The following is a 19,247-nucleotide window of genomic DNA, read 5'->3' as shown; positions in this document are numbered from 1 at the left end:
ACTTCCCTCCCTCAGCTGCTTGAACTTTTTTTTTTTTTCCTCTGAGGCTGGAAAGAAGTGTCACATTTTGCTCCCTCCTAAGCCCTCTCCCCACGCTTTCCCAGGGACCGTGAGCTGTGTGGAGGGCGCGCTGGGAGCCACCTCCAGCCTCGGGTGACTGTGACTGCAGGAAGAACTTTCAGCCCCTCTCATCCTCGCACTATGGAGTTACTCGGGAAGCCCAGGAGCCAGAGAGCTGCTTTTCTGCCTCTCTGCTTGCTCTTTTTGAAGATTCTGCACCCAGGACACAGCCATCTTTACAGCAGCCGCTATGCGGGGTAAGTGGAGAGACTCTCATGTCCCGATCAGCTTGGACTCCGGTCAGGGGGCTGGTATGCGCCCGAGTGTACCTCACTTTCTCTGGTCCGTAGACTCTGCGTATGTAGAATCTGTATGCTTTCCTGGTCACCTAACAGTAAATGTATATGCAGTCCCTGGCTCTTTGGAGAGAATGTGGTGGACGCAAGTCTAGTTTCTCATACTGTTTATGACGTGCCAACCTCAGCCGTGGACCACTGTTGATGGGGATTCTGTCTTTGGAATAGTGGTGGTCAGTATGTGCAGTATTTGCCTTGGTGGTTGCTCGGCAGGAAGGATGCTGTTGTGACACGTGAATTGTGACCTGAAAACTAAAGCTTCCCCTTTAGGATTGTATGCAGAAGCCGTGGGTGGAAATTCACCAGTGATTAAAAATCGTGTGGGCATTTTTTTTTTTTTTTGAGTGCTTGTTAGCCTACAGAGTGGTTATTAGATTTTCTAACCTGAGCGATGCAAATGAGTCAACTCAAAATAAGAGTAAACGTAGCCAACTGTAAAATTATGGGTGTTTTTCTGAAGGGAGAAACACAGAAGGGGAAAACCATTTGTATTTCCCCGCTCTGTGGGTCAGCACGCTTTGTGTTTGCTTCGCATAACGAGGCACGGGGCTGCGTGTAAAGCGGCTGGGACTGCGCATGTCCTATTATCCTGAAGAGTTGCTTCGAAATATGCAGCGAGTGCTTTGCTTGAATTTGCAAGGGGTCGTTCTTTGAATCTGGAAATTACGGCATTCCTGTATTTTAGGGCTGGAAGAGCCTTAAATAGCTCCTCTAGTTCCTTTCTACACAGGAGGAAAACCAGGGTCTTAATTTTTTTCTTATTTTAAAAATATTTATTTAGTTGAGGTGTAGTCGATTTATAATGTTGTTTCTTTTTTAAAATTTATTTAATTTTGGCTGTATTGGGTCTTCTTTGCGGCATGCTGGCTTTTTCTAGCTGCAGCGAGCGGGGGCTACTCTTCCCTGCAGTGCGCGGGCTTCTCATTTGCGGTGGCTTGTTGCGCAGCTCGGGCTCTAGAGCGCAGGCTCAGTAGTTGTGGCGCACAGGCTTACTTGCTCTGCAGCAGGTGGGATCTTCCTGGACCAGGGCTCGAACCCGTGTCCCCTGCACTGGCAGCCAGATTCTGAACCACTGCACCACCAGAGAAGCCCTACAATGTTATATTAGTTTCAGGTGTACAACATAGTGATTCAAAAGTTTTAGAGATTTTACTCCATTTAAAGTTATTATAAAATATTGACTATATTCCCTGTGCTGTACAATATATCCTTGTAGCTTATTATTTTATTTTTTAACATCTTTATTGGAGTATAATTGCTTTACAATGTGGTGTTAGCGTCTGCTGTATAACAAAGTGAATCAGCTATACATATATCCCCATATCTCCTCCCTCTTGCGTCTCCCTCCCACCCTCCCTATCCCACCCCTCTAGGTGGACACAAAGCACAGAACTGATCTCCCTGTGCTATGCAGCTGCTTCCCACTAGCTATCTATTTTACGTTTGGTAGTGTGTATATGTCTATGCCACTCTCTGGCTTCGACCCAGCTTACCCTTCCCCCTCCCCTTAAATCTTTTTAAATAGACTGCAGTTGCTCAATTATGGCCAGTTGAGGAAAACTTTCATATCCATCTGAATGACGGCCAGGTGTTGAAGCAAAGTTGTTCTTTCTAGGAATCGCGTAGAGAAGGATTTATAAGTGTGATCCTGGAAAAGAAAATTGTTTCTGTTTCTCTCCTGAAGAATCTGGGCACTGCTTTAGAGTTCCCCTGAATACAGTACTTACAGAGGAAATTGTTCCCTCAGTTTAAGGGGACGCAGGATGGGGGTGGAGGTGTTGGTGGGGATAAGGGCTATGGATGGTAATACAATCCCCAAATTTTCCACCCCGGTGTTCCCGGGAGAAACAGAGGAGTTAACATCTGAGCACTGCTCTTACGTCTCCTGGACACGCGGTCCGCCCTCGGAGCCCTGGGTAAGGAAAACGTGTTTAGTGACTGACGGTGCGGGCCAAGGTGTGGAGGCGTTTGCTCCGACTCTTAATGGATGTCAGGCCTGTGATAAACATATCACGGATTTAGATGCGCCCGTGCGATGTAGGACCTCGCTCCTCTGCTCAGAGGTAGCCCCGACCATAACGATTTCAGTGTGTGGCCCTCATCAATGGTAAGTGACCAGGCCTGTTTCAGGGGAGCAGGTGTGCACACTTCCCTAAACGCCACTTAGAAGAAACGAGGCCAAAGGCGGCGGCCTTTTCTTAGAGAATTTGGAATCTTTGTGGACGAAGTTGCACTACCTTTTCTGTTGTTCTGCAAAGAAAGTAATAGTTGCCATTTTCTCTTTGGCTGCTACCTAATAAGTTAGTCCCAAATGTACAAATGAAAGGTGACTGAAAGTTGGAAGAAAAAGATGAAACATGAGACACTGAAGGGAGCCTTCCCTGTCCATCACAGGAGAGCTTCTCCAAAACCAGAGAGGTTTCAGAGCATACTCACCATGGAAAATGGGGGATTTTTACCTTCCCTTCATTAGATACATGTCATTCTCTCATCACCAAAGACAGAAATTCTGCCTGGGTTTGGGATTATTTTGCTCTGCTTCCCCAGAAACTACTTTTTGCAAGTCTAGCTAAGAACCTGGTGGAATGACCTGGTAGAATAGTATTGAGCATTATTTTTATTGCCCATACAAATTTATCATTCTAAACCCTCATTTTTGTCCCTTAAGTAATTTGTTTTGGTGGTGTTGGTAGTAATTATGAAGCAGCCCTATTTCTTGCATTTTTGTTAAAAAAATATTTTTGTAAGTCTTGGTTGAATATAATAATAAGTGATTATCATTTGCAAGACTCTGAGCATGGACAAAAAACAGAACACTCAGGGCAGACCAACGTGCTTCCTGAGAGCATCTAATGAGCCTAGTCTTCTTTCTGCACAAGCTGGTAACGATTGCGTGGTACCAGCTGTATCATAGGCGCTTGGGAAACAGCAGGTTTAAGCATCTCATGAAAAAAATGTAGAGACTATAAGGAAAATCTGACAAAAACGAATATCTTTTTGGATAACTACATCAAATTACACACAAGGAAGATTTAAAAATACATAGGAAAGGCATGAAGCTAAGTGTGGGAAATAACTTGACATCAAATAACATTTATTGATACTCTGTAAGCAGGCTTCAGGGGCTGCAAATGCATGTCAAACATTTAATGATAAACATCAGTGAATGAGACTCTGACTAGGGCAAATGTCACTCTGTGTTCTCTCCTTTTCCCTCGTCTCCTCGTATTCCTGGAAGCAGACCTAGTTATTTATTATACTGTGATCCTGAGGGCAAAAAATAAGGATCTTCTGCTTTACATGAAGTTAGGGTAGATTTTTCTAGTGACGGTAAAGGAGATCTAAGCCAGTGACACGATAAACCCTGGCAATGCTGAAGAACCAAAGTGGCTGTGATTCTTCAAGAACCACTTGTTTGGTACTTTCTTCATGTATAATGTTGATAAGTCCTGAAGTTCAACTGCCTGGCTTTCGATTTCTGCTTTCCCACACCTAGTAGCTCTGTTACCTTGGGTAAGTTCCTTAACCTCTCTGAGCCTCAATTTCTTCACCTGAGACATGGAGACAATATTAGAACCTTCCCTGCCAAGTTGTGGGGATTAAATGCAATAGCATGGGTATTGTGTGGTTCTTGGCACTTAGCGGTCTTTCCACTCTGATAGCAGAGAAAGTGGCCATGGGCGTGTACCTCATTCCTTCAGTGAGTATTATTCCGGTGCCTACTTGTGCCCAGAGCATTGGTCAGTAGAGCTGAGGCCCTCTGAGAGTTTGCATTTAGCAAAGAAAGCAGCCCCACACATGATATTAAGATGTACACAGTGCTTGAGTGCTGTATGGGATGAGCAGCCTACTGTGGGAGCGTTAAAAGAGATCTAGGCACCAAGAAGGAGGGTAGAAATCCCTTCCCAGGCCTCCCCTATTCCGGTCACCCAGGCTTCAGGTACCTGGGCTGCGGGTGGAGAGAACACAGACTTTCTGCCACCAGAGCTGCTCCGGGGGACGGAACCCCCTGGTGCTGTGGGTCTGCCTGCGAGGCCTCCCGGACTCCTCCTTCCTCTCCAGCCCTGCGTTTGGTGAAGACCTGTTGCCTTCTCTTTTCTTTCTCGGGGAGAAGCTCCAGTGACCGGCCTCTTCCCCATGAGCATAGGCGTGTGCAGGCTGGTCACAGCCCACTTGCCCGCTGCTGCATCCTGATTAGCCAGTGTCCGTGCTGTACCCACCCCCATCCCTGTCCCCCATCCTGCCATCGCCCCCCCACACACACCCCAGTTATTTGTCAAGTTCACTAGTCATCCATGAGAACGGGACATGGAGATCCAGGAATTAGACTTGAAGGAAATAAGACTTCTTAAGGCAGTTTGGTCCTCGAAATCCTGTAAGCAAAGAGGCCCCAAATTTGGATGTGACATTGAAGAGGACTGAGAAATACACAGACTCGGGAACAGATTTGACTTCAGGGGCGTCATCCCGTCTTCCACCTTACCTCTCTAGCTAGTCCCCTCCATCTCTCAACAGAAGCTTTTAAGTCTTTTGCCCTCTGATGGTGGCTTCCTTGGAATGTTCTGAACTTCTGGAAGCCTAGGGCTAGAGCACAAGAGATGAGCTGAGAGTTATCGTCTATGTTGGTGGTTAAAGCTCTTTTCAGATCGGATGGCCATGAATCCTCACTTGCCAGGGACTGTCCTGGTCTGCACCTGCTGTTCCGGGGTAGTAACTGGCAGTGTACCCCTTTCAGTCTGGCAAATTGTGGTGTCAGCCTGTTTATTCTCCACTGTGTTTGTTTCCTTAATGAGCTCTACTCTAGGTCTTCAACTATCCTCTTATTTCATTCTTTGTTTTTTGAATTGTATTTATTTTTTATACAGCAGTTTCTTATTTGTCCATTTTATACATGTTAGTGTATACATGTCAATCCCGGTCTCCCAATTCACCCCACCACTCCCTCCTCCGCCACTTTCCCCCTTGGTGTCCATACGTTTGTTCTCTACATCTGTGTCTCTCTTACTGCCCTGCATCTTATTTCTTAAAGAGCAAGCTTATCTCTAGTTCTTTCCATACCCCTAAAAAGAATCCTGCCTGTCCTCTCTTTTGTAATAGCCACCAGCCATATTTAGGACGTCTTTATATCAGCCTAGGTTGAGGTAACTTTCTGCTAGCTGATCTACCTTCCTATAGTCCTTTCTCAGACTGATGCTGTAAGACTTCTGTTGTGTTACTCTCTGGCTCAAAGATCTACTTTGGTTACCTATTGACAAGTCCATCAAATCCATTCTCTGCCAGGCCCTCAAGGCCTCTCTAATCAGACTCTGGTTCCTCTGTCTCTGTTTCACTCTCCTCAGCCCTGAAACTCCCCTGTTAATCAGAGAATAGAGAGCTTCAGCCTTGCTCATCTTTAACAAGGCAGGCAGGCCTTCCTCATAATAAGGGCCTAAAGCAAGGAGGAGGCATCTCAGATCATGAATGATAGATTGAAATGTGCAGGGTAGATACAGAGTGGAGGCAGGAGGCGCTGGGAAGGGTGTATGGTGGGCTCTAAGGTTGCTTTTGAACTTTTGCCCCCGCAAGTTGGTCTGTGGTTAATACAATAGTTCTCTAGTGTCTTCTGGAAGTTCCTTTTAGCACTTGGCCCTAATTAGTGGGAGATTACTTTCGGTTTTCCTTAGGCACTAGCGCAAAGTGCAGCCCCCAAGTGTGGGTTGTTTATCAGCTGATTACACAAAAAGCTTTCTGCCCTGCCATATGTTGTGTGTCGGGACCTCCAGCTTTGCTTGTTAGGATGCACAGTGCTACAGCTCCCACCCCTGACCTGGACTCACAGACAGACGGTACTCCATAGGGATCAGCATTCCTCCTGCCCCTGAGCTGGTAGAAGGAGGAGCGTTTCCCTTGGAGCCCAGTCTGATGATGGAGCTTTTATTTTACGGCGCCAGGATACTTTCTGGGTAATGCCATTAAGCCTAATCACTTCCACCCTGTGAAAAGCAGTGAAGGATGTTAATGGTTCATGACTTCACAGCCTAGATTGTGCAAGCTACAAAAGCATTATGTTTTCTGTCTTTATACATGGAATTACCGAACGGAAAATTAAAACTTTTGTTGTTTTAGAGTCTTCATTATGATCAATCTGTAAATAACTAGAATATAGGATTAGAATTTGCTTTGCCAAATAAATGCCTTCCCAACCTGCCCCTGGGCGTTAACTTCTTTATGATAAAGCAGAATGCAGAATATGAAGCTTTAGGATCTGGTTCTTCGTAGTACAGTAAGTTTCCTTAAAGTTTTCTTATTAAAGGTTGAAGCAAATTTCTAAAGGGTTTCTTCAACAAAATTACCATCTTTGTTCTTTTTCTCAGCACACTTTGAAAATAGTAAAACATTTTCTTATTTTGATATCTATGTTATTAAGGATACTGTTGGGTTGTTTTGTTTTTCTTTCACTTTTTTTGCTAGAACAAAGACCCCAAAATTCAATGGCTTAAATGAGAAATTTACTTCTCTCTCATGTAAAAATCCAAAACTGGTATAGTTGATGGTGCCAGAGAATCAGGCTCCCTCTGTCCTATACCTCTGCTGTGCTCAACACTCATCTCCCAAATTTGTTAGGAAGGAGTCTTCCAGCTCTGCAGTCCAGCCAGCAGGAAAGTGGAAAGGGATGGTCACTCCTCTTTCCTTTAAAAGCACAGTCCAGAAGTTCAAACATCACTCCTTACTGGCCAGAATCAGTTAGATGCCCTCAGCTGCAAGGGAGGCTAGGAAATAATGGCCGGATCTGGAGGAACGTACTGTGAAATAATTAGCAGTCTCTCTCTCTCTCTCTGTGGTCACTCTTATATTTAATGAATGCCAACCCATTCTTCCTTCCACTCGGTTCTCCTAAAGAAATAATCCACCCAAATGGGCACTCAGAATTTTGCACTTCAAGCTGATATAACAGTGTGCATTTTTATTCTGTACATGGTCTTTTAAAGTCAGAGCATCAGAACTGAAGGAGACCAAAAAAAAAAAAATATATCATAGTCCAATCCTTTTATTTAATACCTAAGGAAGCGGAACTCCAGAAAGGAAAAAGGATTTGCAGGGCTGATGGTGGAGTTGGGATGAAAGTCCAGGTCAGCCAAGTTCACAGCTTTTTTTTTTTTTTTTTACAACACACTGGTGAATCCAGAAAACTTCTTACTCTTTTCTATTCCCTAGACTTGTTGGGGGTGAAGTAAAGTGAGTTGGCAAGGCTGAGAAGCGTTTAATGAGGGGGGATTTCATTTCATTTCTATAAACATTTGTAGGGGATCTGGCCCTCTGCTAGTCTGGGACTACAGAGATGAAAGAACTGTCCATGTGCGCAGCATAATGAGTACTCGGGCAAGTAAACAAACAATTCCAGCTCTGGGATCGCTGTGCCCTTAGAGAAAACTCTTGGAGCTGGGTAAGTGCAGGAGAGGGTCATTAATCCAGACTGAAGGGTGGAGAGAGGGCAAAGAGGCTTCTTGGTTGCAAGATGAATCTTAAAGGACAAGCAGGGCTTCCCTGGTGGCGCAGTGGTTGAAAGTGTGCTTGCCAATGCAGGGGACACAGGTTCGTGCCCCGGTCCGGGAAGATCCCACATGCCGCGGAGCGGCTGGGCCTGTGAGCCATGGCCGCTGAGCCTGTGCGTCTGGAGCCTGCGCTCCGCAACGGGAGAGGCCACAACAGTGAGAGGCCCGTGTACCGAAAAAAAAAAAAAAAAAACAAGCAGAAATTTGGGTGGATTATTAAATATACAAGATACTTTACATTTTTCTTTTAGATGGTTGGTACTTAAAGGACATGAGCCTCACCTCAGTCAAAAAGAATAGAACTCAGGTTAAGGTTTTCCAGACACAGGAAATAAATTACATGCGCAAAGAACTATAGGTGAGAGAGCTTGTCAAGGCTAGAAAATCAGAACAATTAAGCATGGCTAAAGTAAAGGGCATTCTCCTGGTGGGAGTAAGGAGAGATGAGGTAAGGCTTCAAGGTCATGAATCACCTTATGGCCCCATAGTATGGAGTCCTGATTTCTCCCAAAGGTGACTGGGTGCTGATGAAGCATTTTCACCAGGGAATTTAGATAATTAGATTTTTTTTGAGGAAAATTCCCTCTACCATCATTGAGAAGGGAAGATTGAGGGCTAAAGATTTGGAGGCAAGAAGACTGGGATATTATGGTGACCATGGTAACACAGCAGAGCCTGGCTTCTGGTAGTAACAATTGAAGGGAAAGTAGGTAAACCAATTAAAGAAATGTTTAGGCTGCAACTAGAGAAAAGCCCGCAGGCAGCAATGAAGACCCAACACAGCCATAAATAAATAAATAAAATTAAAGAAAAAGAAGACTGAAAACATACACATAATTTTAAAAAGTAAAAAAATAAAATGTATGTTTACAAAAAAAAATGTTTAGGTGGTGGAATTTTCACAATTAGATAAGCAAAGGGGAGAAGAAAGAGGAAATAGTATAAGGTGATTCTCGGGATTAGTTAACAGGACTGAGCTCTTTGCAGAGAAGGTTAGTACTTTCTCGGATGTGTATGGTTTGAGATGCCTATGAAGTGCCTGATTGGATAGATGGGTGTAAAGCTCAAGGGAAAGATCTAGCCTGTAATGTAGATTCCAGTAACTGATGTGTAAAGAATTTCTTGAAACTTTGAGTGTAGGATGAAGCACCCAGGAGGCACTCACTACATGAAAAGAATAGAGAGGGAATGCCAGAGAAGAAACCAGTAGAAAGGCCTAGAGAGAAAATAAGAAACCCAAGAAATGTCAGTTAAAGGGATGTAAGAGATCCGAGAAGGAAGAGGTCAGTCACATCAAGTACTGCAAAGTAGTGCCCGTTGGTTTGGCCATTAAGGAAATCACTTGCGTTATCATCAAAAATGCTCTTGGTGGAATGAGGAGTGAAAACCAGAGCACAGTAGGTTGAGGAATGAATGGGATGTGAGGAAATTAGTAGTGAGTGTAGACCATAATTTTAAGAAGCTTATCCATGAAGGGGGTGGGGGGGAGGGGCAATAACTAGAGTTGAAGTGTTGAATCAGGTTGCTTTTACTTCTTAGGAAAGATACAGCCATATTTTATGCCAGATGGTAGGAATAAGAAAAGATAGCAAGATTATAGGTAAAGAAGAGGGAGGGGGAGAATGGTGGAGTAAGGTCTCTGAAGAGATAGAAATCTAGCTGCCCTCTCTTTTTAAAGTAGGTGGAGGGTCCTCATCCTAGAAGAGACAGTGGATAGAGAACCTGATAAAAAGACGATTTAAAGTGTTCCTGACGAGATGACTTGAACCTTCAGAAGGATCACCAAGCATTACTGAGGGCCCAGCTGATGGTAGAGATGAGTTTGTAAAGGAACCATGAACCCAGCTCCATGATTTTCTTGAGGATCATCCCATGTTTCCTCATGTTATCTAGATCATGCCGCCCTGGACCCTCATCACTCAATCTGTTACAGTTCCATGAAAGGGTGAGGATATATCTTTAAATAAGCCCTTAAGAAGCTATGAAGCAAGTCAAGCAAGATCAATGTCAGAAATCTCCCCATCCATCCTCTCTGCCTTTCTTTTCTTTGTACCTGCAAGATGGGCTTCTGTAGCTCTGTCTGGCACTCTTTCCCAGGAAGCAAATGCAGAGAAGGAGAGAAAGATGGGGGTCTTTCTTCCCCGTCCCTCCCTCCTGCTTTCATTACTACAGTTCTGACGGCAGCCGCCAGTCTCTACAGTAATGGCTCCTGCTGGACAGCCTCTCCTCTAGGGGCCATCCTATCCTATCCTCCCCTGCCCTCGAGGAGGATAATTTCCTTTCTTCTTTTGTCCCTTCAGACACAGGAATCACTAACCTCTAGTTTAGTGAGAAACCAAGCTGGAATGGAAAGCAGAAAGAACACATGTTTAACTGAAGATTTGTGTTAGAGCAACTTCTGGAACTCAAGATGGTTCCAGGAGGAGGGCAGAAATGATACAGCAATGGAAGAGAGGATAAAGAAAAGACTGCCACTCATTTGTATCTCTCTAGCATCAAACGAAACGATAAAGTGCTTTGTAAATCGAAACGTATTATAAAGTACTATATTAGGTAAATTATTACATCTGGAATATTAGTTGGAAAGGCTCTCGTGCAGATACATCCTGTTACAAAATTGATTACCTTTCCGTTACCTTCTGTCTTCCTGGTGAATTAAGTAAAAGACCCATGAAAATGGATCTTCTTAATCAAATAAATGGGCATCCTTCTCCCTCCTCCTGTCAGTTATCTGAGAACTGGAGGTACAGTCTTCTCTTCCCTCTTTCCAGTCGACCCATCCTACCTCATCTCAAAACACTTACCAAGTACCAAGAGTACCGATGATGACTTATCATTCCTTATCCCCAGGTAAGGTTAGGAATCATCAAAGGCAAGAGTGGTAGTCTCTGTATCCTGAGGGCTTATTTTATTTTTTTTAAACATCTGTATTGGAGTATAATTGCTTTACAGTGGTGTGTTAGTTTCTGCTTTATAACAAAGTGAATCAGCTATACATATGTTTTAATCCATCAATCTAAACTGGAAAAAAAAAAACCCAAATGGAAATGCAAGTATATTAGGTCAACACACCGTCTTCCTGCTCTTTCTCGACCTGTTTTTTTAACACACACATCTTATATGTTTATAGCATTTCAGTCTTAGATTACCAACCAATGAAAGATGAAACTTCCACAGGATCACACATCTTATCACCAGATGAGAACGCTGGTCTATTTTTGCACCTACAGACTCTGTAGCCATTGCACATGTGACCTCATTTGCCATACTTTCATTTCCCCATCTACCTTTCAGACTGTCCTCCTCTTATCAGACTAATATATGAATCGCCTAAATGTCTACTAAGTTCCTTCTTGTGATTTTTGTGAATGTAATGAGGACAAAAGACTTGTCATGAGATGGCTGGGGTCCTACTTGTAGCCTGTCAATCATGTTTCTGTGGAACATATGTAACGTGTATGTGATAATGTGATAGCAATATATTCGGCATCAGAATTACTAAACATATGGGAGGTTTGAGACATTTGGGAAAAGCCCGTGTAGCAAAATGTTTGGAGTAGTTAGAAATTTGCTGCTGAAAAAAATACTCTAAGCCCTTGACTTTTAGGGCCTAAAATGAAGACACGTGGGGGAGGCTATTTCTCCCTAAGTTTTCAGATCTCTGTGTAGAAGCAGTAGGGAACAGACTGCAAATGGCAGGTAGAAAAGCATCTTAATATGATACCTGAGAGGAAAACCACATTGGTATTCCAGAGAGAAATGTAGTCTGCCTTGTTTCCTCTGTCTCACTTAAGGATTTCTTCTTTCTCTCTTTCCCTAGGAGCCTAGTTTGTTGCTCCGCAACAGCTGCTCTAAGAACTCTCCAATTACTTCATGCCCCCAATCCACCTGACCCTCCCTTCTTCTCACCCCCAACCCCAAGCCTTTTACTTACAGGAGCAAAGAAATGTATCTTTTTCTTTACTTTCAAGATGGGGGCGATGTGGCTTCTATCCTGAGTCATCTTTGTTTCCGTGGTTTCTGCCTAAAACTACACAAGGTCCCTTATCCTGGCTCTCGCCTTTCTAAGAAACATCTCATTCATTCAATCAACACTATTTATTGAGTGCCTACTGTGTGCCCAACACTATTTTAAGTCCTAGGAACACAGGAGTTTAGGTGCTCAGAATATAGCACTGCTTGAGGCACTAGTGAATGAAATCGTCTCTCCTGGGATTTACATCCTAATGGGATGACAGAAAAGTAATAAACCGTGGTGTTAAGTTCTGATAAAGGTTATGAAGATAGTTAAAGCGTAGAGAGGGGATAAACGGTGTCATGAGAAGAGTAAAGTGAGACCAGGAGCCATGTGAATATCTCAGGGTAGAAATTTCCCCATGGGAAACAGCAAAGTGGGGTGGGAGGCTGTTTGGCTGGTCCCTGGACAGGGACCACGGTTCTGGGCCGGCAGCATCAGCATCGCCTGGGAACTTGTTAGAAATGCAAATATGCAGGCCACACCCTCCCCGCCCTGAGGAACTCTGGGGGTGGGCCCAGCAGCTCGGGCTACAGGGAGCCCTCCAGGTGATGTAAGCTAAAGTTTGAGAACCACTGTGGAGAGTCAGCACCGAGGTGACACGGCTGGAACTGAGCCTTGGGGGGCACAGTTACCGTTTGTTCCTGCTGCTGCCCTGCAGGTAGACCTCTTTTTCCTCTTAACACTGTGAACAATCTCCATCGCCACCACCTCTCTTCCTCTGCACCTTTGTCCAGGCAGCACATATTTCTGGGGAAGCTCTCCCTCGCCCGTGCCTGCGAGCCTTTCAGGAGCCCTTCGAACACGGTTCCTCCAGCAAGAGCTCCCCATCAATCAGCTGTGATGGTTCCCTCCTCCGAGATCCCACAGCGCTCGCTCTGTCATTTATAGCCATCACTGCATACTGCTGGGCATTACAGTTGTTTGTGGATGTCCCGTCTTTCCTTTTCATTTATAAGCAAGTTGAGAGTAAGGTGCTATGTCGTATTTTTATCTGTATTCTCGTAGTCCCCAGATAGTGTTTGGCATATTCCGTAAAAGTTTAGATGGATGGAAGGGAGGAAAGGAAGGGAGGGAGGAAGAGAGATTGGCAAAGATGGAAACTAATAAACTAGGAATTGGACTGCTGACATCTGCAGGCAGTTTTGCCAGACTAGGTAGTGAGAAACAGAAGCCACTTAGCCCCCTAGAGCTGCAGGAGGCATGTGGGGAGCCCTAGGACCACCTGGGTGTGCCTCGATGCAGTATTCTCCAGCCTCCTGTCACCTTCTCCCTGCTCACTCTGTCTTGGGTATCACCTATCCAACTACCCAAATCTGGTCTCGGGTGTTTTACTTGTGCGGGCTCCTAAAATGCTTTGAACAACGTTCTGACTCCCGGGAGGCGATCTGAGGTGAAGCTGTCGTTTCCTGCGAGTGCCAGAAGGGGCACCGGCGGGCCAGCGTGATTATTCGCCACTGCCTTTTACCAGATTTAGAGACGTGATCCTTGCCTTTTTTTTTTTTTTTTTTTTTTTTTTTTTTTTTTTTGCGGTACGCGGGCCTCTCACCGTTGTGGCCTCTCCCATTGCGGAGCACACGCGCCGGACGCTCAGGCTCAGCGGCCATGGCTCACAGGCCCAGCCGCTCCGCGGCATGTGGGATCCTCCCGGACCAGGGCACGAACCCGTGTCCCCTGCATTGGCAGGCGGACTCTCAACCGCTGCGCCACCAGGGAAGCCCGATCCTTGCCTTTTTGTCATGGTTATTTCACCCTCTCAGGAATATATACCAATGCGTTTGAGATGATAGATGGCTCCTTAATCATCGATTCACGTTGAGTTTAACATCTCTAGTCTTTGAATAATTTTTATGAACCAAAGGACTTCTGTTTCCCGAAAACTGGGTTCACCTCTTGGGGGCTGTCAAGCCGGAAGACACAACCAAGCCAGGGATCAGAAGGAAGGATTTACTCCTTGCAGTGAGTAAGGAGAACACAGGGCATCTCTCCCAAAGAAGTGTCTCCCTGCACAGCAAGATTGGAGAACTTTTAAGCTAAGGGTACACACATATTCCTGAAGGTGACAGTCTAAGCTTTAGTTGACTGAAGTCACAAGGGTCAGAAAAGGTCAACGTCATCGCTTAGGTTCCACTTGATCTGGTGGTTGAGGGGTCAAGGGGGGTTTGAATTCTGCAAAACAGCTCAAGAACATGCTTGAGCTGGCGGTATTTACAACTGATTTATTATCTTTGCTCTTGTTACTTCTCTTGCCCGATAACAGCCAGTTTGTTCCTGCATTATTCTGTTCCCTTAAGATCACTAATTACTGAGACCTGTTCAAGGGCAAACACTGTGGCCCTGGCTTAGATCACAACATGGCTTAGACCAAAAATGGCTTCTCTCATGTCAAGAAAGTCATGCCTGGTACTCTTTCTCCGGGGACCCCCTACCCTATCTGCTTACACTTCCACATTCTCTCTCAGAACTTAATTGTCCACATTCTTCCTTTTAGCTCATCTTTTTCTAAGTGTTTATGTATCTTGATGCAGTATGTCTGATTTCAATTCCTATGCTCAGTTCCCCTACTTAATATAAATTCCGAGTACCACAGAAACGGCCCTGGAGAGCAGAGGCAGTCTTCCTTTAAAATAAGATAACAATAAAAATTTGAACAGATACAATTGATCAAATAGAGTGTTATGTGGTTCGCAGTGTCCTGAGACTGACAGCATTCCCTGCTTGGAGCTCAGCACACTTCCCATGACAGCAGTCAAGGTGAGTAAAATCTGTAACCGTCCAGGCAGAAATTGTGTGAAATCAGTTGGCCCCTGTGACAAAGGCTTAACCTCTTAGAAAGCCTTGAGGGAAGGAGTTGTGGAAAAAAGAGGGGAGAGTTGAGGACCAGCTGAGGAATAGCAGGAGGAAGGTCCCAAGGTTGGAGAATTACTCTCCAGTTTTGAAGCTAACACATAGCTTCTCAAGAAAACATACGACATGAAATGCCAAAGGACTTGCCACCATCTTGGCCTCCTTCTTGTAGGTGAAAAAGCATTTGGTTTTTCCTTTAATACAATTTATATAGAGAGCATTTAACTACAGGTTGAATAGCTCACCATGGGCATAGCTATTGGTAGGTAAGTTCTTTCTAGGAAAGCAATCTTAATAAGAAAAAGAGGAAGTGGTAAAGTGGAATATTGCCAATTCAAACATTCAGTTAATGCCCTCAATTAAGCCTCCTAAACCAACCAGTGGAAAGATGCAAAATCAACATGGTGGCCCAGTCTCACTGGTATAATAGCCAATTGCAAGTACTTAAAGGAATGACTTACTGAGAATAGAAAAATTTCATGGTAAATATTTAGCAAAGGTTTTGTATACTGACACATACTGTACACTTTAGTTAAAAATTATGCACCACTTCTGGTAAACATATTGTATCTTTAAGTATTAATTACTCCAAAGATTCTTTTATTTCATAGTACAATGGGAAGCCAGTTCATTTCATCCAACTAGAAATATCCATTAACTTCAAAAAATAGAAATGACCAAATGGGGGCCCGTGAGAATAACGTACGCGAAGCGGTAAGACCTGTAACTTTCTTTACCTGCTCTCATCATTAAGAACAACACAGGCATCTTGCTTTCACCGTTCAAGCAGAATTCACATTGTCCTTACTTTGTAAAATACCTTATATTCTTTATCTTTTTGTTTTATCAGCATCTGACAGCTTATGGGGATACCCACTTAATAATTTGGCTAAAGCCTGCAAGCCCATCTCTCTTGCCACTAATAGAGGGAAATAATTGTTTTCTTCCATAGCATTTATCTTCCAAGACATCACTTAACTTCCTCCTGAGCTCTCAGAATGCTCTTTGGTATCACTTATCATTTTGAATTATAATTGTCTGTTTAATTGTTAGTTCTTTCTGACGAACTGTATACTCTTTGGGGGAAGGAAACGTTCTTCCTCAAGTCCAGTCTCTACACAGAGCGCAGATACCTATACGTTTTATTGTTGTTACCCCTCTACCCACTGAAGTTGAACCACAGTAAGTTGCTAATATCTGACGATCTGAAATAGCAATTTCATGTGGTTCAACCTAATTATAAGCTTTAACTAACTGAAAAATGAGGATATATATACATTTTTTAATGATGTGGAAATACTAGCAGCTTATAGGCAGATTGTCCACTAATCTATCAAGCTTACAGAGTGGATTGCCAGAGTTTCTAAACTTCAGCGTTGAAAATAAATCACCAGGGGATCTTGTTAACAAAGCAGATTTGCTTGAAGAGGGCTGGGGTAGAGCCTGAGGCTCTGCATTTGTAGCAGACTCTCAGGCACTGCTGATGCTATGGCTTGCAGGTCATGCTTTGCATGGCAAGGTTTTGGATCTCAGCATGAGGAGTCAGGACATATAAGCTCTAGATCTGCTACTAGCTATCTGTGTGACTTTAATAAGTTACTTCATCTTTCAGGGCCTTGCTTTCTGTAACGTCTGAGGGTTCAATTAGGGGGTCAGTTCCTTCCAAGTGTTTATGATCTGCTAGGGTCATGTTTATATATGTGATTAGAAAGTTCATACAGCATAAAGGTTCGAAGCACCAGCTCCAGCCTCAGACCGCTGGGTTCACATCCCGGCTTCGCCACTTTCTAGCTAAGTGACCTTGGAGGGAGTGAGTTCATCTTTCTGTGCCTCAGGGTTCTCATCTGTAGAACTGAACTGATACTGAATTAGTTTCTAGGCAAAATGCTTACGACAGAGCCTAACACATGTAAACGCAATCCATTTACTCTGTTTGTGGCACTGATGTTTTCTGTGGTTTCATTTCTAGGAAGCTTTCTTAAGGGAATTATCTGAAATATGGGCAAAGGTTTAGAGTGTGTAGAGAGATGTTTTATCACCAATTTATCCTCTCAAAACCTGGGAAGCTACCTACATGCTCAACAAAGAGGCTTGTTTAGTGCAGATTATGGAATCTTTTGTGCCCATTGTAAACATCTACAAGAAATTGTTAATGCTTGAGATGTAATCTGAAATGGGGAGAAAACAGGATACAGAGCCGAATTAACAGCTTGAGTTTAACTATGACTTATTACATAGGATATAGTTAACTATATCTGGGGAAAAATGCTCAGATATTAAGTGATTATTATGACCAAGTGATAGCACTTTAAGTGATCTTTTTTCCTTCCCTCTCATACTTTTTTCTCTATTTACTAATTGTACATGAAGCATGAGTGACTTTTATATTCAGAGAAAAAGTCATTTTAAACGTGTACATTCCCTCCCCCATCCCTTCCCATCCCACAAAAAAATCAACCCTATAGCAAGGAATTCGTCTTCTGTGGTGCCTTATGCCAAAACTACTCTAGAAGCATTGCAAATAAGAATCAGAAGTCAGTAAATTTAATAATATAACACTCAGTGCTAATTAATGACTGAACATTTTATATTTCGGAACGAAAATGAGATTGTCGGGTATTCCAATGAAGCATTAAATGGCGAAAGCGGATGCCTTGCTGCGTGTCACGCAGACTCTGGGGAGACTGAACCACACGAGCAGGGCTTAAGGCTTTTCAGTTTAGAGTAATACCAGAAACAACCACCGTCATGCTGCTGTGTGTTTAAGTAGATGGAGTCTCAAAGAGAAATTCTTCGGTGGTCTCAATACCACAGTCCGTTTAAATCTGTATTTAGAGGTTTATTTAGAAGTCAATACAGTGGGTCAGGAAAAGGCATTTGAAGTGACTGGGGGTAGAATCCATTATGCTTTCACATATATCCCCCATGACGTATATTTTTCCTGGCCTGAGCTTGCCCGTTATACTTTAAGAAGAAATTCAGGAAAAACGTTTGCTAGCAGTTTCGCACACCATAAAGTTGCCATAACAGTGATAATCAAAACCTAGACCAAGTTGAATGTCTTCTGACTTGCTGACGAAGGTTAAAGGCTATTTCATCTTGCCTCTATGGAGCATAGATTGTGGGGAAAGTTTGTCTGCATAAATTATTTTTACTACTACGCCACTGCCTGATAAAAGCCCCCATGCTTATTTTTTATCTAACTTTTTAGTACTTCGAACTTCTCACTTTTGGGGTACACATCACCTATGATGTACGGTTGCTTGATTTTCTCCGGAACCAGTAACCTCAACCTCACAACTGCAATAAAGTAACTTCTGAATAAAAATCACGTTTCAATCACTTGCAAATCATTGTTCATTGTCTCCCTCTCACTCTCATGCATTCTAGAACTTTGATTAAAAAGAATTTTGTCTTCAAACAGGCTTTTGGTTAAAGAATATTGAAAAACGATTTGCAGCTAACTGTGTAACTGAATGCAGTTTAACTGTGGGTGACTCATTGTGTCATTCAGGGAAATAGGTCTCCAAAGTAGGCTGCCAAAAAAATCTAGCATTTATTTGATCTCATCCTTATGATAATTTTTATTTTGTATGCTTTATAATATACATAATATGTTGGTAAATTAAATACTACATGTAAATGACTTAAAATACATAGAGACTGGAGCACTCACAATATTTAATCCTGGAGGTTTGAAAATAGAGATGAGGATAATCTCAAAGTTCTGTCAAGTCAGTCAACAATACCATATACTGGGACCTATGTTCATTCGTTTGTCAAATTTTCACTGAGCCACCTCTATGTCCCAAGTTGTTTCAGATATTAGGAATATAAAGGGCTATAGGAATAAGGCAGGCGAAGCCCCTGTTCTTGTGAAGCCCATATTTTCATGAGGGAGACAGGCAGTGCACAAGTCAACAAGCAGTAATTACAGATTCTTACAAGAGGTGTGATAGAAACAAGACTGTATGATTTCATTTATTCATTCAACAAATAGTTTTTGGTCATCTGCTACGTACCTACTACTGTGCTAAGCATCCCACACAAAATAGATGTGGGCTTTGCTTTTGCTGAGTTTACATTCCAGTTGAGGTGACAAATGTTAATTATAACGATGATTAAAGTTACAAAGGAGAAGTAGTACAGTGTCCTACCAATTCAGAAGGAACTGACAGCTAAAAATTGGGGGATAGAGAGCGCTTTCGGAGGCTATTATGTTAGGCAGGGTTTTGAATGATGAGTTTACTGGGAGTGGTGATTATAGCAGAGAGAAACTGATGAGCGATGTGCTCTCCATCCAGGGAGAAAGGAGCAAGGGGCACATGATGTTCCCACTGTGTACTTTGTGTGGTTTTAAAAGAAAATCTGGCCCGAGAGCTTACTGTCATTTGTATGTAGTACCTGAGACTTTGCAAAGCCCTTGCTCATGGACTC

The 19,247-nt window shown here is 43.3% G+C and overlaps 1 protein-coding gene across 1 annotated transcript in view; it reads left to right on the top strand.

Annotated features, from left to right (window-relative positions):
- The first annotated feature begins 201 nt into the window (after positions 1–201).
- The window catches only part of CPA6 (carboxypeptidase A6), a 260,841-nt gene continuing 241,795 nt past the window's right edge, over positions 202–19,247 (top strand). The window contains exon 1 of the mRNA XM_030859604.2: positions 202–317. Within this exon, the coding sequence (XP_030715464.1) occupies positions 202–317 (116 nt within the window). The remainder of the gene's footprint in view (positions 318–19,247) is intronic.

Source organism: Globicephala melas, chromosome 17 (genome assembly GCF_963455315.2).
Source record: "Globicephala melas chromosome 17, mGloMel1.2, whole genome shotgun sequence".
In the NCBI taxonomy this organism is placed as follows: domain Eukaryota; kingdom Metazoa; phylum Chordata; class Mammalia; order Artiodactyla; family Delphinidae; genus Globicephala; species Globicephala melas.
This window is presented reverse-complemented; position numbering and strand designations above follow the sequence as displayed.